Source organism: Camelus bactrianus, chromosome 2 (assembly GCF_048773025.1).
Source record: "Camelus bactrianus isolate YW-2024 breed Bactrian camel chromosome 2, ASM4877302v1, whole genome shotgun sequence".
Classification (NCBI taxonomy): domain Eukaryota; kingdom Metazoa; phylum Chordata; class Mammalia; order Artiodactyla; family Camelidae; genus Camelus; species Camelus bactrianus.
This window is the reverse complement of record NC_133540.1, coordinates 101,743,155-101,761,059: the sequence shown is the minus strand read 5'-3', so window position 1 is coordinate 101,761,059 and position 17,905 is coordinate 101,743,155. Positions and strand designations below refer to the sequence as shown.

The 17,905-nt window shown below is 46.0% G+C and overlaps 2 protein-coding genes across 7 annotated transcripts in view; both read right to left on the bottom strand.

Moving 5' to 3' along the window:
* Nucleotides 1-13,494, bottom strand: part of TXK (TXK tyrosine kinase) — a 68,573-nt gene extending 55,079 nt beyond the window's left edge. For both annotated transcript variants that reach the window (XM_074348306.1, XM_074348317.1), the window contains exon 1: nucleotides 10,029-13,494. In XM_074348306.1, the coding sequence (XP_074204407.1) occupies nucleotides 10,029-10,116 (88 nt within the window). In that variant the 5' untranslated portion in view covers nucleotides 10,117-13,494. The remainder of the gene's footprint in view (nucleotides 1-10,028) is intronic.
* A 129-nt stretch (nucleotides 13,495-13,623) lies between these two features.
* The window catches only part of TEC (tec protein tyrosine kinase), a 115,066-nt gene continuing 110,784 nt past the window's right edge, over nucleotides 13,624-17,905 (bottom strand). For all 5 annotated transcript variants that reach the window (XM_074348269.1, XM_074348263.1, XM_045522314.2 and 2 more), the window contains exons 16-18: nucleotides 15,709-15,827; nucleotides 15,469-15,626; nucleotides 13,624-14,297 (exon numbers count right to left, since the gene is read on the bottom strand). In XM_074348269.1, the coding sequence (XP_074204370.1) occupies nucleotides 14,214-14,297; nucleotides 15,469-15,626; nucleotides 15,709-15,827 (361 nt within the window). In that variant the 3' untranslated portion in view covers nucleotides 13,624-14,213. The remainder of the gene's footprint in view (nucleotides 14,298-15,468; nucleotides 15,627-15,708; nucleotides 15,828-17,905) is intronic.

Sequence of the window (17,905 nt, the reverse complement as noted above, 5' to 3'; positions counted from 1 at the left end):
AAATTATCGTCTTCCTCGCTAGCCCCAATAGGAAAACTAGCCTATCGGTTCCCCTTTCCAGTTTTCCTATGTCTGTGTGAGTCCACCAGAGTAACCCTGGCTTCTCCCTGAGCCTCATCCTTTACAACCAGTTCACCATTAATCTGTTCAAATTGTTTGGCTTTTTACTTCTTGTCTTCCAACCTAGTCCAAGACTTCAACAGCCCACGCCTGTATTTCTGCATTTATTCATTTAATCCTCACAACGATCCCATGAAGTAGAAGCAACTTTACAGATGAGGAATCTGAGCAGAGAAGACCATCATTGCTGAGAATCAGGGACTTATAAATGGAGACCCAGGACTGGAACCCAGGCCATCTGACCCCAGAGTCTCTGTGGTTAACCCCTGAGGACCTGGTGTTGTTCAGTGACTGGATGAACAGGCCAAGTTCCCTGCCTCTGACAGAGAAAGACAAATATCACATGATATCACTTATATGTGGAATGTAAAAAAAAAAATCATACAAGTTCTATTTACAAAATAAAATAGACTCATGGACACAGAAAACAAACTATGGTTATCAAAGGGAAAAGGCGGGGGAGGGATAAAATAGGAGTCTGGGATTAACAGATACACATTACTATATATGAAATAGATAAACAACAAGGGCCTACTATATAGCACAGGGAACTGTATTCAATTTCTTATAATAACATATAATGGAAAAGAATCTGAAAAAATATATATGTATGTATATGTATAACTGAATCACTTTGCTGTACACCTGAAACTAACTTTGTAAATCAACTACACTTCAATAAAAAATTAAATTAAAAAAAAATTCCTGCCTCTGAGCACTTTCTCCCTCAATCCATTCTATATCCTCATTTCCCTAAAAGTCTGTCTCAGCCAAATGCTCTACATCTTCACCATCTTCTCTGGTGACTATAGCTGATAAAACTGTATTGCAAAATTGCTAAGAGAGGAATCTTAAAAATTTCTCATCACACACATAGTCACATTATAACTATGCACAGTGACCGATGTTAACTAGACTTATTGTGGTGCTCATTTTGCAATGTATACACATACCAAATCATTATGTTGCACAGCTGGAGCTGATACAATGTTGTATGTCAATAGACCTCAATAAAAAATAAAATTCAGTAAATAAAATAAAATACTCTCCATTGCATATGGCATCAAGATGATATCTTTCCTTATTTCCAATGCCTTCCACGATCTGGCCAACCACACCCTGACATAGTGATCACCGATTCCTATTACACCAGCTTCTATTCTTCTGTTCTCTGTTCTCACAGACATCTTGCCAAATTCTGCCTCTGGCCGGAAAAAGGCTTCCATAGCAATTCACTCCCACCGACTCTTCCTTTGGGCTCCCAAAGCACATGTGATCTGTCTTGTCCTGTGGCTCCTAATCAGGTACCATCTTAGATGGTGACTTACGTGTCTTGGTGTCGCCTTCTACTCTCACAGGGATTCTCAGTCTCACCACTGTTGACACTTTAGAATGACGAATTCTTTATTGTGGGGTGCTGCCCTGTGTATTGTAGGATGTTTAGCAGCATCCTTGGCCTCTATGCACTAGGTGCTAACAGCAACAGCCCCGTCCCCACTCTATACCCTCCCCTCCCTCCCTAGGTGTGAAAACCAAAATGTTTCCAGGCATTGTCAGATGTCCCCTGAGTGCAAAAATCAAGAACCACTGAGCTAGACCGTAAGCTCTTCAGTTTCACAGTCTGAGTCTTATACTTTTTTGTCTTGTCCATAGCATCCAGCCTTGGCGTCTGGTACACAGCAAGAACTCAACAGACAGCAATTAACAACTCCTCCCCGATATCCACACCATCACGTTACACCTTGGCTCTACTTTTCAGTAACTCCTTCCACCACACGATACCTCACAGCTCAATGATGGCCACAGGGAAAGCTAGGTTGACCAAGACCTTTTGACTAAGTGTAACAGCAAAGTTGAAGAAGACAGTTTCCAGAGCTTGTGGTAGGTCATGAGTCTAAACTTTTGTTCCAGATGTAGTAAAAAAGGAGGAGGAGGAAGAGGAGGAGAAGAAGAGGAGCAGCAGCAGATTATTCAAAATCAAGCATCAATCCATGAGATGCTAAATGAAATGGTTAAAACCTGGTGTTTGTGGCTTTTTTCTGTATTAGGACAGCATATAGGGTTGAGCAGGCTTTAGGGTCAGGGTACCCTGAAGTCAAATCATGGCTTCGCTTTCTTGTAGCAACAGTATGATTTGGGGCAATTACTCAGGAGCCTCAACTGGAAAATGTTGGAAATAAAACCCACCTACTAGGAAAAGCACGTCCCCACTCCTACCAACAAAGCTTCTACCATCTGCAGGCACTACAGCAAGATCTTTACTAACTCCCTCCCTCCCTACACATTGAAATAAGTCCTGTTCTTATCCCCACTTTACAGATGAAGAAACTGAGTAAAAGAGAGGTTCAGTAATTTGTCCAAAGCTACATAACTAAAAAGGCAGCTGAGCCAGAATGTAAGCCTGGAGAGCTTGGCTGAGTCCATGAACATAATGAGACCAGCCTTGTGGATGAGAAGGTGACAGAAGAGAGCAGAGTGAGGTGCCTACAACCCAGCGGCTGCTCATTGAGTCTCTAGTCTTTCCCTCACTCAGCAAGTCTGTTCTGGGTGTTCGCAGGCAGATCTAAGGCAAACAGATAGAAGCAGATGTGGTTCTGTCTCTGAAGACAAAATGGGAAGAAGGCCAAGGAAGCCTTGGGCTGCCCTTCAGCTCCCAGCTCCCCTGTTCTGAGCCCATTCTCTTCCCTGTTCACTCCATTCAGGACTCTGATGGGCTCCCTCCCCACTATCAACACAGCTCTCCCAAGAGGCTCTGAAGCTTTTTAGTAAGGTGTAAATGATATGATAGTAAACTGATGTAACAGGAAACACCTACTACAGTACTTCTTTTAAAGGCATTTTCATGTGTGTAAGCATGACACCTGTATTTGTCATGGTGATGAAAGAGAGAGAAATTGATTTAAGGAATTGGTTCACACCATTGTGAGGGCTGGTGAGTCCAAAATCTGATGGGGTGAGCTGACAGGCTGGAGACTCCAGAAAGAGCTGCAGTTTGAGTTCAAAGGAAGTTTGCTGGTGGAATTTTTTCATGCTTAGAGGTCAGTCTTTGTTCTAGTAGGGCCTTCAACAGATTGGATGAGGCCCGCCCACATTATGCAAAGTAATCTGCTTTACTCAAAATCCACTGATTTAAATGTTAATTGCACCCCAAAAATATCTTCACAGAAACATCCAGAATAATGTTTAACCAAATACCTGGGCATCGTGGTCCAACCAAGTTGACCCATAAAATTAATCATCATTATACCTTAAATTTAAATGCATAGAACTTTCAAAGACAAATTGCTGGCATTTGTTAGCACGAATGATACCTGAGGACTAGGAAAAGGCCTTGCCCTGTTCAATGAACTTAGAACACATGACTACAACACCAGCAGAGTGGCTTATAAACCCAACAACAATCTCTCAGTTACTTTTGCTCTCTGCTGCAGCCTAGAATTTTAGGAGGAAGCTTTTTCAAAAACACTTATTTGTCCTGATTCAATAGCAAAGGCAATTGCCTTCAAACAGGGACAGAGCCACTCTGACATGAGAGTATGATAAGGTTTTGTTCTGCCTCCCCGAAGACCAAGAATAGCGGTGCGCAGGAGGGCGGACTTCTGCTTCGTTTACGGCTCCTCTTCTGCCCAGGACAACTGCTGGGAAGTAGCTACTGCCCACTAAGTAAGTGCTGAGCGAGCAAAAGACAAACTGTGGCAGTTTGTCTTCCAGTGTTCCCCGCTTTGGTGTGGCTCTCCAAGTCACCAGGCATCTTTATTTACAGACTGAAGCACTGATTCACGACAAGGCAGGTATCAGTGATTATTCGATTCAGGGTCATTTTCTATTTACATCATCAAGGGTCTTCGGGGTGAGCGGTAAATGAAGAGTCATTTCCACATGCCATTACCGAAGCCATTCTTTCAACTGTTTAGCTCATTAACCTGCAGCGAGAAAGCTCTTTGGCACCTTTGGAAAAATTCCCAATTTAGGCATAAATTCATGCATATTTGGCCTTTGTCAGAGAAAATCCAAAATGCCCCAGAGATGGGCAATGACTATTTGCCAGCTGGAAGGTTATACTCGGGGTTGACGATGATCGCAGGAAGGAGCTGGAGCTTCCGCTCCCAGGCTTACATCTGTGCTGTTCTTTTCATCTGCTTCTTACTCCCCAGCAAATATCTTTAATTACATATCGTGTACCAGCAAACCAGGAAAAGGGCATTGCATCCCGGCGTAATCTCTGTGACCTTTAGAAACTGGAACGTCTGCGTAAGAGAGTCGAACCTCTCATTTTATTTGGTATTTGCGGTCTTTCCTGGGAAGGCTTGCTCCCCCTGCTCCCATCTCTGCAAGGCTCCTAAGAGCATTCCTTCCACCTCCGGGCTTGTGCGGCTTGGGAACGGGTGTCCACCAGGGGGCGCCGGAAGGGAGAGGATGGGGACGCTCCACTTCTCGGACCGGCTCCCCTGGCGGCACTCAGCCCAGCCGATAACCGATAACCGACAGACCCAGCGCTGTGGGACCACCAGGGTCGGGGGAGCCAAGCTGGTGGCGTTCCCTCCGTTTCTAATGTTTTCAGGTTTATATTGGCGTAACCTCGCGTTCATCCCCTGACGTTTCCGATGGTAGAGTTTCGTTTTGAGTCAGTGCTGCAAGTGAAATTCGTTCCTCCTGAATTTGGTCGTAATGACAGGCAGATGGCCGGTGATTTTTATTTGAAAACTGGCTCATTTTAAGAACTGCCTTTAGCCAAACACCAGGCTTGTCGCCCAACCCACACGATCCAGGCTGTGGTTTTAGGGCAAGGAATTCTGGTGCAGCTGCAGCCACAGCTTAAGGGCTCAAGGGTCGGAAACCTCTAGAAAACCTGTGGCTTTGGAAAAATGGCCCTGGGCGATTAGAGCTGATCTCTGAGTTCACTACAAGATGCGCGCCCCCCCCCCCCTTTTTTTCCTTCCCGGAAATCTACTAAAGGCCAAACCTCCTCACGAGTATAATAATTTCCACCACTAGATCTATTTAAGGGACTTTTGATGGCAGATACATTTTAATGGACTTAACCCATGTCATCTGGAGGGTGTGACACAAGCTAGCTTTTTTTTAGCCTGGATTTCTACTTCTGAGCAGGCACCAGAAAAGGTTTACTGTACACCAAACCAAGAATCCACACCAATGAGGGAAATAAAGAAAAGGAAATAGAGAGGGAGGGAGAGAGGAGGAGGGACAGCGGGAGGAAAGAGAGCGAGTGAGAGGAAGGACTGACGGACGGACAGTGAGTTTTTCACAGAACTATTTATTCAGTTTAGAGTTATCCTTTATTCTGAGCTTATGCTCTCTGTGTATTTGTAGCATTAAATTATCCTTGTTTTGTGCGTGTGCCTCCTTTGGTATTAAAAGGACGCTCCTTTCATCAGAACTGCTAAAAGACCACTGTTTCCCTTCGATAGTAAAATGTCCGTTCTTCTAAGAAATGATAGTCACCAGAGATGTTATTGTTCTTGAATGTATTGACAAAGTAAATTAGCAACCCTAGGTTAGATCCAAAACTGTTTCTTGACATTACCCTGTCTGTGAAACCTCCAAGTAAGCAGAACAACTACATGAGGAGATTTATTTGTTCCTGACAGAAACAGCCAGCCAGCTCGTGGGACAGTAACTGGTAAATCTGGGTGGAGGAGAAGGGTGCTGTGTGTGGGGAAGGGGCCAGGAGACTCTGGAAGCCTGGGGAGCTGGACGGGGCACTGGGCACCCGGGGAGGTAGTGTCCTGGGAGTAAAGGTGCTGATAGGAAAGGCAGAGTCTCCCTGAAGACTGACGGCTGGTGTGTTCACAGCTTCAGCCGGGCAAAGCCCAGGCACCAGACATTCCACCATCATCCTTGTTTGCTCTATGCAGGATTTTATTCCTTCCCCATCCAGTCATGAGCTGGTGTGAGGCAGACTTTGCAGGCATCTTGCACACAACTCCTCTGCCCCCAGGTCTCAGAGAAGTGTTTGCTAGAAGACTGTCGTCTGTGGGCCCAAGGTTCATGAGGGGCTCACAGACATCACACCCCAGACATCTGGCCCACCTGGGATGTGAGTGCTTGGTCACCAGACCTGCTGGCAGCCAGCATGGTGCAGGGCATCCTCTGGGCAGAAAGGGGACAGACACGGGGCAGTGGGCTTCCCTGTGCAGCAGGGGCATCTGCTGAGCACCTGCGGGTCACACAAGGAGGCATGGAAACCTCCTGGATGCAGTTCCAGATGGTGGCTGTAGTTAGCATTACTGCTCCAGATCTTAGGCAGTTGATCTGGAGTTGATTTTAGGGGGATAAAAGTGAAGTGATTTAGGAACAAAAGACATATATTAGTGTCCATATTAACACTGAGCCTATTTTTGAGAAAGGGGACCAACTCTAGCCTGAGGCCACATGGCAGTAAAAGTGGCCAAGTCTGGTTTTGGTCTGTGGCTTTGCCCGCTGTTGCTGCTGAATTAGTAATCTACTGTTGGAAACAAATTAGCTCCAAACGTAGAGGCATAAAACATTTATTATCTCACAGTTTCTGTGGGTCTGGAGTCCAGGCACAGCCTAGCTGGGCGCCTCTGAATCAGGCTGAGAAGTTCACAAAGCTCATGAAATTGCTGTCGAGCTCAGCTGGACTGAGCAGGAGAACCCAGGGCCAAGTTCACAAATACGGCTGTCGCTGGCCTTGGTGCCGGGCGTGGTTCCTCGTGATGGGGATTCTCCACAGGCCACCCGAGAATGTTGCAGGCCTGGCAGCTGGTTATCCAGGAGACAGAGAGCCCAAGGGCATGGAGACAGAAGCCACAGTCCTTTGTAACCTAATCTCCAGGTAACACTCCATCCCTCCTTGTATCATATTCATTTATGCTCACGGAGAAGGATGCACAGGGGTGTGAACAGCAAGTGGGGGACATCACTGGGCATCTCAGAGGCAGGATGGCCTATGCTGCCATCCTCCGTATCCTCAAATTAATTGTAAGAGAAATGACAGAAGATATTAACTTGGAGAGGCTGGTGTGGTACTCAAACACAATAAGGAGTAAGAGGAGGCTCTGAAAGCAGAGGCCTGAGAAAGGCAGTGTGATCAAGGGGTCCTGACCTCAGCCCCAGCTCACCTTATGGAGATGAGTCCAGAAAACTGCATTTTAACAGTACCCCAAGCCCCCTGAAGGCACATGAAGACTTAAGAACCACTCATATAAATTACTTATTTTCTCTTTACTTCATAAATTGGGAGGAAAAGACAGAGAAGTCAGGTGATGATGGGGGGAGCAGGGTAGAAAGGTGGTGAGCTTTCTGGATCCCCAGCTCTCCTCCCTGGTCCCTGTCCTCTAAACAGTTACACTGGGCTGGGTCTGTTCTCAGAGGAACCATTATGTGGGAGACACAGCCAATCACGTTTCACAAAGTGACCCTCACCAGAGAGGGGAGGCATGGGTGTCTCACTGTTCAGTGTGCACTTAACCCCCTTGACTTCAACAAGGAGCTCCCCACTTGCTCTCCTCTGTCCACAGAAAATTCTCACTTGGTTTCTCCGGAGAATAAACCCAGGGGGAGAAAGGCAGCTGCCTCGCTCTTCCAGGTGAAGGTAGGACTCTAGGTATCTGTCCTTCATTGAGGTTCTGAACCAGTCCTACCCATCACTGCATGATTGCAAACTGGGCTTCCAGCTTCTGAGTCTTTCCAGGGCACTGTGATGAGTGGGCTTGCTTTTCTTTGCACCATCCCCTGACCCCAGAGAGCTGGGTTTCAGCTTTCTTCACATTTTCACTGTTTTTAAATTGGATGTCTAGCCAGAGAACAAACTTGTGGTTACCAGGGAGGGAGGGGAGTGGGAGGGGATAAACTGAGAGTTGAGATTTGCAGATACTAACTGATATGTATAGAATAGATAAACAAGTTTATACTGCATAGCACAGGGAACTATATTCGGTATCTTGTAGTAACTTATGGTGAAAAGAATATGAAAACGAATATATGTATATCCATGTATGACTGAAGCATTGTGCTGTACACCAGAAATTGACACAACATTGTAAACTGACTATACTTCAATAAATGTATATATATACAAAAAATTATATGTCTAGCAAATAAATTCATCAGTGGCTGATGGAGAGAAAACAGGGGGCTTTGAAAGGTTTACAAAGGTTTACATTTTGACTGGGTCTTGAAGAATCGGTTGGATTTTGACTTTCCTAAGACCAGCTGGAGTATCAGAACGAAGGGAAGAAACTTCTAAGTCAAAGAAACCACAGGAGCAAATGTGGAGCCAAGTGATTTAGGGTAAATGATTTCTTTACTCTAAGGCAGCCCTCACAGGGAAACCAATCACATCTCATAAACTGACCCTGGTCCCTCGCGCAGGCTCTCCCCACCATGATCAGTACCTCTGCTGCCACAACCGTCTCCTCTGGCCCCACAGCAGCCTGCGAGGCCAGACTTCTGTGACAGCCCTTAAAACAACCAATGACTCTGGCCTGGCAAACACCTACAGACATTTTTTGATTAGTAATACCCCTTGGGGCACCTCTTGGCTTTCTCTTGTCAACAGTAAACACTCACTGTTTTACTCAGAAGAAAATGGAACCAGAGCTAAGTGCAATTTACAGCAGCAATAAATGGGTGGTGCTTACCGTTGAATCAAATCGTCAGAAGCTGGCAGGGACAGTAAGAGTTCATCAAGTCCCTGCCCTTCCAGACCAGACAGACGGACCCCCCCAAATACTCCCACTAATAGTTGGCCTCTTATTCAGTCCTTCAGGCCATCTAACCCTTGTCTCTCAACTGTTACTTATTTTCTATGTAACTGAATCCTTCCTGTTATCATTCACATGCTTTTCTCTTGCTCTGCCCTCATGAGAAATGAAGAACAGATGCCCACAGAGCTTTTAATAAAAAGATCCTCATTAAGTCACTGCTTATCTGTGTCCTGTCATTAGGGGAGGTGGGGACACGGGCTGCTGCTTCTCAGCTCTTTCTGCTCTGCTTGGCCTGTGTTTCTGGTAAGAGCACCCACGATGGTATCCATGTGTGGACCGGGACTCCAAGTTACATTTCAGAAGGGTACATGTGAACTAGCCTGGTTTATTTCTTACAAATTCTACCAGTGAGTGTTGGGTCCTGTGAGGTGATCTGGCTTAAGCAGATGACATTTAAAAACTGCAATCAAATTTTCCTAATGCCACTTAAAAATCAGAAATGCAAAAACGTTGTCAGCTGGCCCTATTGCTTTATTCTAAAATGACTGAGCTTTGTTGAAACTTGGTTCCATAGTCATCCAGGATTAAAATTGGGCAGTATTTTTTCTTCTGAATTTGTAATTATTTGCACGATAAGGCTCTTTTGAGTCCTAGAGCTAAATTCAGCATTTCCAAAAATTGTACATGGGCCTCAACAGTCTTCCAAAGCAACTCCAAAATTAAGTTCATGGAGAACCTAGCATCTTTATCTATTGTTTCTGTATATCTCGTTGGCAGGTTGGCAAAAAGAGGCCCCATGGTAAGGATGGGGACCTGGTATAAAGAAGTTACCAAAGGTGACCCACCAAGGTTACAGCAAATCTCTAACTAGAACTTGGTCTCCTAGCCTTCAGACCTGAGTTGTTTACACTAAACATCATCCTAAAAACAAAACACTTTTCAAACTGATTGCATTTCTACACACACACACACACACACACACACACACACACACACACACACGTAGACTTAAGGACACTGTTTTGTTTTCCTGTGTGTTCTCCACCCCAAACATTTAACTAAAATCCCATCACCACGATGGTTATTTAAATAACAAACAAAACTCTTGTCACAACACCTGGGGAAATTATCTTCCAAATTTCACAATCCCTGGCTTCAAGAATAAGTACCATGCCCAGAGGAAGCCCTGGAGATAAAGGTCAAAGCCATCTTACTTACAGGTGGACAGAATCATGGCTGCACTTGTGCGGGGAGCATACAACACAGCCTTCAGGTCTTCGGCGGTGCCCCCATCACAAAAACACATCTTTTAACTGAAATCATAGCTCGCCCAAGATGTTTCTCACGGGCAGAGTTAACCCCACCTATTTTCCTGTTCTGAAAACCTCAGAGAAGTGTGTGAATGACAGCCGGGTGGCCTACATGAGAGAAAGCGCAATCACCTACATCTAGATCTCTGCGGGGAGCGCCTGTCACAGCCTCACCCTCGACCGTGTGGGTGACGCCAGCAAACAGCATTTTCAAGAAATCACAAGGTTTTGGTAAAAGGAACCCTTAAAAGGAGTATGAATTCAAACTGCTCCCTTCGGACAGAGAAGGAAACGGAGGTGCAGATAGAACAGGGCACACAGTGCGTTGTAGAAAAAGAATCAGACTCTACGTTCGAAAGTACCAAGTCCAGAACGTTCTGTCCTCCCACTGAGTTCTGACACTTGAGGCAGCAGATGAGGAAAGTTTATTTTGGGTGGGGAGGGGACGAGGGAGGGAAAACCAATCCAGCCCCAGGTGACTGGGGCGTGACCAAGAAATACAAAAACAACATCAATAATATAAACACGCACACAGGAGTTTCACTCCATCCCACTGAAAAATAAAGCCCCAAATTCACAAAAACTGAAGGGGGCAAATGTCTGAAGACACAGCAGATTCACACTGCCCTTCCTATTTCCTGCGTTAGAGATTAAGATCTCTTTAAGCATTCAGGGTGGATTCTTCTATTTTTTACTTCTCCTTTTGCCATAGCCAGGGTTTTATAGAAAAACTTTTTTTCTTTTTTTTTAGTTCTAGTGAAATATTTCAAGGTATTTGAAGAAAATGTTCCCAAATGTTGACAAGTTTCTTATCTAATCTTGTTTTCCCATCAGAAATCTACGTTGACTGTTGGGGCAAGGGCTGTACCTTCTCCTCTCTTTCCAAAGCCACTCAGCACTGAGACACAGCTCCTCAAGGTCGAGGGAAGTGTGGGCTGGGGCTGGGAGGGGTGGCAGGAGTCAAGGTGAGGGAGGAAGGAACGAGGAAAGTGTGACAGTGACAGCAGGGTAGAGCTCACGTAGGACCGACTCCCTCAAGGAACTACAAAGCTTGTGAGCGATTCAGTGAAAAGGTGTGTACATTTTCGTGATGAGGATACAGTTAAACAGGAAGATGCCAAGGAAGCTGGCAAACAGACAAAAATATTTTATTATTTTCCATTATATTATTTTCCATTGTAAGGGGGACAGGGAGGAATTGAAGACAGCCGTCAGGGGATGAGCTGACCAGAATGAAAAGATGATTCTCCAGGGTCGTTTGAAAGAGCTGCTCAGAAGAGCCAGCTACAGCTTGTGTTCCTTAAAAGGTCTTGATTTTCCATAAATACAGCATGCATTATCATTTATTTAACCATTTAAGCGTTAACTGAATTAAATGGTTCCAGTCACACTGCTATAGTATTCAAGCCATTGCAATCACCGAAAGTGGGTAGATGGGTCATTCCCCTTGACTCTGGCTGCCCTTCCTCTAAATCCTCCATACAAACAAAGGAAAGCAAGCAGTCACACGTAGAGGACACACGGCCCTGCTCCACACAGCCTGGCATGGAACAAAGGAAGCCCCTTCCCGGTTAATGAGGCTTGAAGATGGTAGAGGAGGTGGGCCTTGAATATGCAGCTTAAAAAAATCAAATGTAGAGGCCTCAGCTCATTCTTGGAAGCAAGAGCCATAATAAACCCTTTGGGATCCTGAGTCCTGCTGTACAGAGGTGTCTTTGGGTCCTACCTAAGTGGATGATTTTCAGTGCTTCAAACACAAACCACAGAGCTGCCTTTTGATGTTCCAAGGTCTACAGGGAGTCCTGGGGGAAGCAGGCAGCTGGGGGCTAGTACCTGCGCTGTTCCGAGGCCGTGGGCCATCTTCCAGCCTGGTACTTGCCTGGGGAGCCTGGCGGGTAAACTCGTGAATCCAGCGCTGCCCTCCTGCGAGCTGTTTCCTTGGCAACATCGTGTGGTTCAGCAGCCTCAGTGGTTTCCGGGGAACATTCTGTAGGGTCTTGTTGACCAAGACAACTCACTGTGGGGCATTAAGCAGCTTCTTCACATAAGAACTACTGACATGAACATGACTTCAAGTATGTTCCCCTGACACTCCACAGCCTGTGGGAGACCCCAGTCCCCAGAGCAGACGAACTCCTGAAGAAAGGCCCCTGTCTTCCTGGGTTTTCTGTGCCCACAAAACCAGCAACACTGCGTTGGGAGACACATGAGCTCTGCTTTGATGATGGAGACTCATGAGTCAACGAAGGCTCTAACCCAGAGGGTGTCTTGGTCGGGAACTCTAAGGGTCAGAAACCCACTCAAACGAACTCAATCACAGGGTCTACTGTGAGGCTATAACACATCAGCTCTCTGTTCCAGGAACCCAAGTCCAACCAGGCCTCTGAGAACCATCCGGGAGACAGCTCAAAACACCATGCTCTCCGTTTTTCCTGGTTGCTTCCTGGACGTGGCCAGAATTTGGCTTGCTCGTGGGTCTTGCTAGTGGTGGGAGCAGCCTTTGTGGTGAATATCATCTGATCCCTCTGCTCCCAGAGCCCAGCACACCTCCACTGACAGCATTTCTAGTCCAGGGACAGATTCTTAAGACACAGAAACTGATTAACTGCCCCTAGTTCAATTCTCCATCCAACTCCAGTTAGCTGTGAATTTCATGGGCAGGATCACTTAGCCCCAACACAAGCCCTGTTGGGGGCTTAAGCTGGACAGGTACCCCCAAACATGCCTGTGGGAGCCCATGACTGGGTTAACAAATTTTAACAGATCCCAGCCGCTTATCTCCTTAAAGAAGATGTGCTTAGTAACTGCCTTGAGGTTTTAGCAACGACCCAGGCCCCCCGGTAGTCTTCTATCCCCAAAACAGACTTGGGCTGGAACGGTAAACAACTTATAAAAAGCTGCAGACTAAGATGTGAGTAGGCTGGTTAGCCAATGACGGTAAGATCCAATGACCAGCAACCTAAGACAGGCACAGCCTGAGTCCAAGAAAAATCTTGTTAAGCAGTTGATTCTTATATGTTCTGCCCTGATAAGCTGAAAGGCTCAACACGAACATGATTCACCAAAAAGGGTCTTCTGACCTTAAGCCAAACACCAACAATAAACAAAGCCTTTGTACTCATTGTGATCCCACCCTGTCCTTCCCTAAATTCCTGCATTCCTCCTTTGACTATACTCAATAAATATGAGAGATTTGAGAGGCTCAGGGAGTTGGCTCCCGACTCCCTCTCACTCTCTTGACTTTTCCAGAGTCCTGAGTAATTCATTCCATCTCGGTGGGACTTCTGCTGGGCAGAACCCACAACTGGTGTCGAACCCACACATGTCTACCAAAGTGAGGAAGGGGCATAGTGGTAGAAGGGTCCAGGCGTTTTTCTCTCCAGTAGGGAATATTTGATCCTCAGGGAAAAAGGAATTGACAGCTGTAAGGGTCATTCCCTAGTCCTAAGAAGGTTGGCTCATTCACTACAGAATTAAATGTTTCCATTAAAAGACAACTCATGTTTCTTATAAATATATAACTTTATATATTATATATATTTACAATATATACAGCATACAAATATGTGGTAATGTAATACTAATGCAGTCTTGAAAACAAATGTTTTCAAAACAAAAAGTGGGTACTTATCCCAGGTAGGTTCCTGATCCATCCAGAATCCAAATTCGAGACAATACCCAAGCCCAGATTTCTGCAGAAGTCAAAGAGGGGGGTGGTTGGAACATGGTTCTGACACCCCTCCCTCCCAATTACCACTGACTCCAGCTAACATGGCCCCACGTGCACCCCTAAAATGGGCAGACCCTGGGGCCTGGGCACAGCACCTGGCACACAGTGGGCACCCCAGTACTTGCAGAAGGAATAAAAGTGTGTGCTTTTAACCACCACAGCATTTAACCACTGCAGCATTTCCATGATCCAGAAGATTCAGTCACAGAGCTAAGGCTGGTCTAGGAGTAAATGGTTTAGGTGTTTCCACTCAATCAGTAAAACCATCTACACAGCCAAGTGCTAAATAAATTAAAACTCTGCCACAAAGTGCCGTTTCTTCCTTGTGATTTGGAGTCTGGAAGCCGCTGGTCACAGCACCACTTATCTTCCAAACGTTTCTCCACATTCAACTAGTTCATCTATCGTGCACAGCAAATCTTCAAAGGAAGGCCTTCCCTCGGGTTTCTACAATTCAAAATCAAAGAGAATCTGTGGGTTCCAAAATCCATCCTCCAGAATAATTCCTCACTGCTCAAACTCAGACAGTGCAGTGTACTAGCGCAGGGGACTCACTACTTCGGGACTGGAACCTGCAGGCACCTCCAGCAGGTCTCCTCCATCCTGCATGTGCTGCTGCCTGACTAACCTTCCTGCCACGTGGCTTTTGTATCCCATTCAAGAACCTAACAGAGAACCCTACTGCCTGCAAAATCAAGTCTTGCTAATTTCCAGTGCCCGCTGTAACCTGCCCCACCCCTATTCCCTTTCTACCTACCCAGTTTTATTTCCCACAAAAACCCCAACATGTGCCCTAGGCTCAATCAGAACAACTGCTACCCAGTGTACACACACCCAGTTCATCGCTACCACCTTCCTTTGCTCACTGCCCTCTCTCCCTCTTGCGCCACTTCCTGGCCAGAAGGCCTCTGCTCATCCCAGTCAATGCTCTCAGGAGGCATTACAGCAAGTGACTGAGGGTCTGGGCTTTGAGCCAGACAGGGCTCTTCTTCTCTGGAGCTAAGTGGCCTTGAGCAAGCATCAACCTGGTGTTCTCGTCCACACTGCGGCCACAGTAGAAGTAGCCACACCTCAGAGGGTTATTCTGAGAACTCAATCAAATGCACTTAGCACAGTGCCCAGCACACAACACCTGTGAGCTAGCATTGCTGTTATCTTTCAAAAGTCATTTTGGTGTCTAACCTCTTCTATGAAGTGATGTTGCAACACGTGGGGAAGGAAAACTACCAAAGACTGTGAGTCAAGAGACCTGACGAAGCTGAGGTTTGGAGAAAGAAACCCTCTCTGATGAAAATGTGATAATTCCACGATAAGAAGTCTACTGAAAAAGAGCTACTTCTCTGGGTTTATTCCCCAAGTCCCCGCCTCGGGCACCTGTGGCAGGATTCCCACTTGGGGGTGTGGTGGCAGCCTGAATTTAGTATCTTAATTATTTTCCACTTCTTCACATCTTCTTCCTGTTATTCAGTCTAGGTTGAGAAAAATCCTTCCAAAGGGTTTGAAATCATAAAACACATGCAGCAACTCACTAGGCTGTAAGGACTACACACTTTTAACCTACCAAGTCCAGATCCCTGGATGCTTTAAAGACGTAAGAAGCACACAAAAAATGTTATACCTCCTGCCAGCATCTCAGCATGACCTCGTACACGTATCTGGATGCCAACTTCGGCTGGTGGAGTCGGTGGCCGCGAGAAACCATGGTGACCACTTCATAGTTGGTGTTTTTCTCAAACGGCATTTTGCCTTCGGTGAATACTTCCCACATTAAAACACCTGGAAGAGGATGAGGATTACCAAACGATGCATCCACTTCCTCTTCAGAGCAGAGCAAGGAAAAGTGGAGCAGGGGTCTCACCAAATGACCAGACGTCTGATTTGCTGCTGAAGCGGCTGTAATTAAACACCTCGGGTGGACACCACTTCACAGGAAATTTAGCACCGGAAGAACTCGTGTACTGGTCGTCCAGAACATACCTAGAGTAACATACTGAGTTACGACCTGTATTTTGTACGTGTTCTTTAATTTTCTCCCCCCTAGAATCAGAAACACAGTTGACTGAAGGCCAACAAGCATCCGGTGGAAACTCAGCGCTGGTCTCCGCGGCCCCGCCTGGTGATCGCCATCTTCCTCCCGTGCTTGAGATGGACCTGCAGCCCCGGCAGCAGCCGCACTTTCACTTTTCTGGTTTTCCTTTTTGTAAAGTGATGGAGGCAGAATGCAGTAAGAGAGTCGGCAAACTCTTTTTTGGCAAGCAATTTTATTCTTTAGACGAAATTTTACCCAAAAGCCCCACATGAAAAACATCTAAAAAGCAGAGCTGCTCAAAAGGAAGTGGTGCAAAGCGTTTGGAACACACGTGCTTTCACCCACCCCCTACGATTCCACAGAGCACAACTTAAAATTACAGCAAATAAAAAGAGCAAACTGCAAAATGATGTGTGTAAATGGTGGAGTATATTTACACACCTTGACATCCCTCCTCCCTGCACATACACTCAGAACAATACTACGTATTTTTCTATGGGAGCTTACTTATAACCTCCTGGAAGGACACGCACCAGCTGGTAACACTGGTTACCCCTGCGGAGGATCCTTGATCAGGGTGGTAAACATGAGTCCTGAAGCCCTTTCTGTAATGTATTCAGTATGTATTTACAAGAGGAATGTGTTTATGTATTATATGAATGTAAAATTAATTTCTAAAAGCTCCATAAGAAAACATGTAAAGAACTGCACAAACTTCCTTTGCTGCATAGACAAACACGGTGACAATGCCACCATGGGCAGCTGTCCATCAGGGGAGTCTGGAGTGAGCGTCTAATGAGTGTTTTAGAGGGGTTGATGCAAAAGCACAGGTTTTTTGAAAGCCAAACACATGAAAACCAAACATGATGTTGGAGGCCTGCCAGTCAGATACACAACATCTACGCAGAAAGCCAACAGAGAGCCCTGGGTCGTTACTGCCCTGACAGCCAGCAGACCTGGTCCTGTTTCCGACAGCACTGGCTTCCTAAGCTCCCTGGGCCCGAGCTCCCAGGACTGAACCCTGGCCCTGGCCCCTGCCGGCCTTTGTAACTGCTCCTCACGCTGGTCATGGGCCAGCCTCCCCCAGCCCTCCCCTCCCACCCTCCGGCCTCTTTTGACTTTTAAGCAGCTAAGCTTGTCCCAAATTTCAAGCCTTTGGTCTCACTGTTCCTGCCACCTAGAATGTTTTATCCTCAGATTTTCACCTAACTGACTACTCTCTGCCTTTTGAGTCTCTCTTCAAACATCCCAGTCTCAAAGAGGACTTCAGAGGACCAAATCTTAAGGAGCTACCATCACCCTGCCCTGCACCATCGCTCAGCACCCACCAACCCCAAGTTATCGCTATCACAGGGGGCGGCAAACTTTTTCTGCAAAAGGCCAGATAATGACTCTTTCTGATTTTGCAGTAGTGTGAACACAGCCAGACAACATATCTGCAAATGAGCTACGTCCTAGTATCACTTAATTTATGGACACTGACAAATTTTAGGTAATTTTCACGTCATAACATTTTAAAGTCTTTTTCCAACCATTAAATAATGTGAACACCATGGCTGGCTCACAGGTCATGCAAACAGAGGTGGTGGGTTAGATGTGGCCTCTGGTTTGCTGACCCCTGCTCTGTCCCCTCACTCTGTGTTTCCCAACTTCAGCGGGTCTCAGGTCTATGTTTCTCTCTCCTCCTGAACATACGCTGCACGTGGGCAAGGACTCGTATGTCTCATCCTCGGCTGGGCTCAGGCTCTAACATGGGGCCTGGCACACAGCAGGCCCTGAGGTTTTTACAGATGGACATACAGATGAACGAATGGACAGAAGGAAGGAGGGAAGGAAAGGACAAACAAAATACTTTTTAAAGGTCTGTTCTAACACCCTGTTAAAATTACAAAAATTAAGAAAGTTAAAAAATTACCGATTTGGGTATTCTAAAAACTCTACCCCAAGCACATTTCTGTAAAAACAAAAGATTCTAGAAATTTAATCCATACCAGGGAGAAAACAAAGCAGTGTATTTAACAGGCTA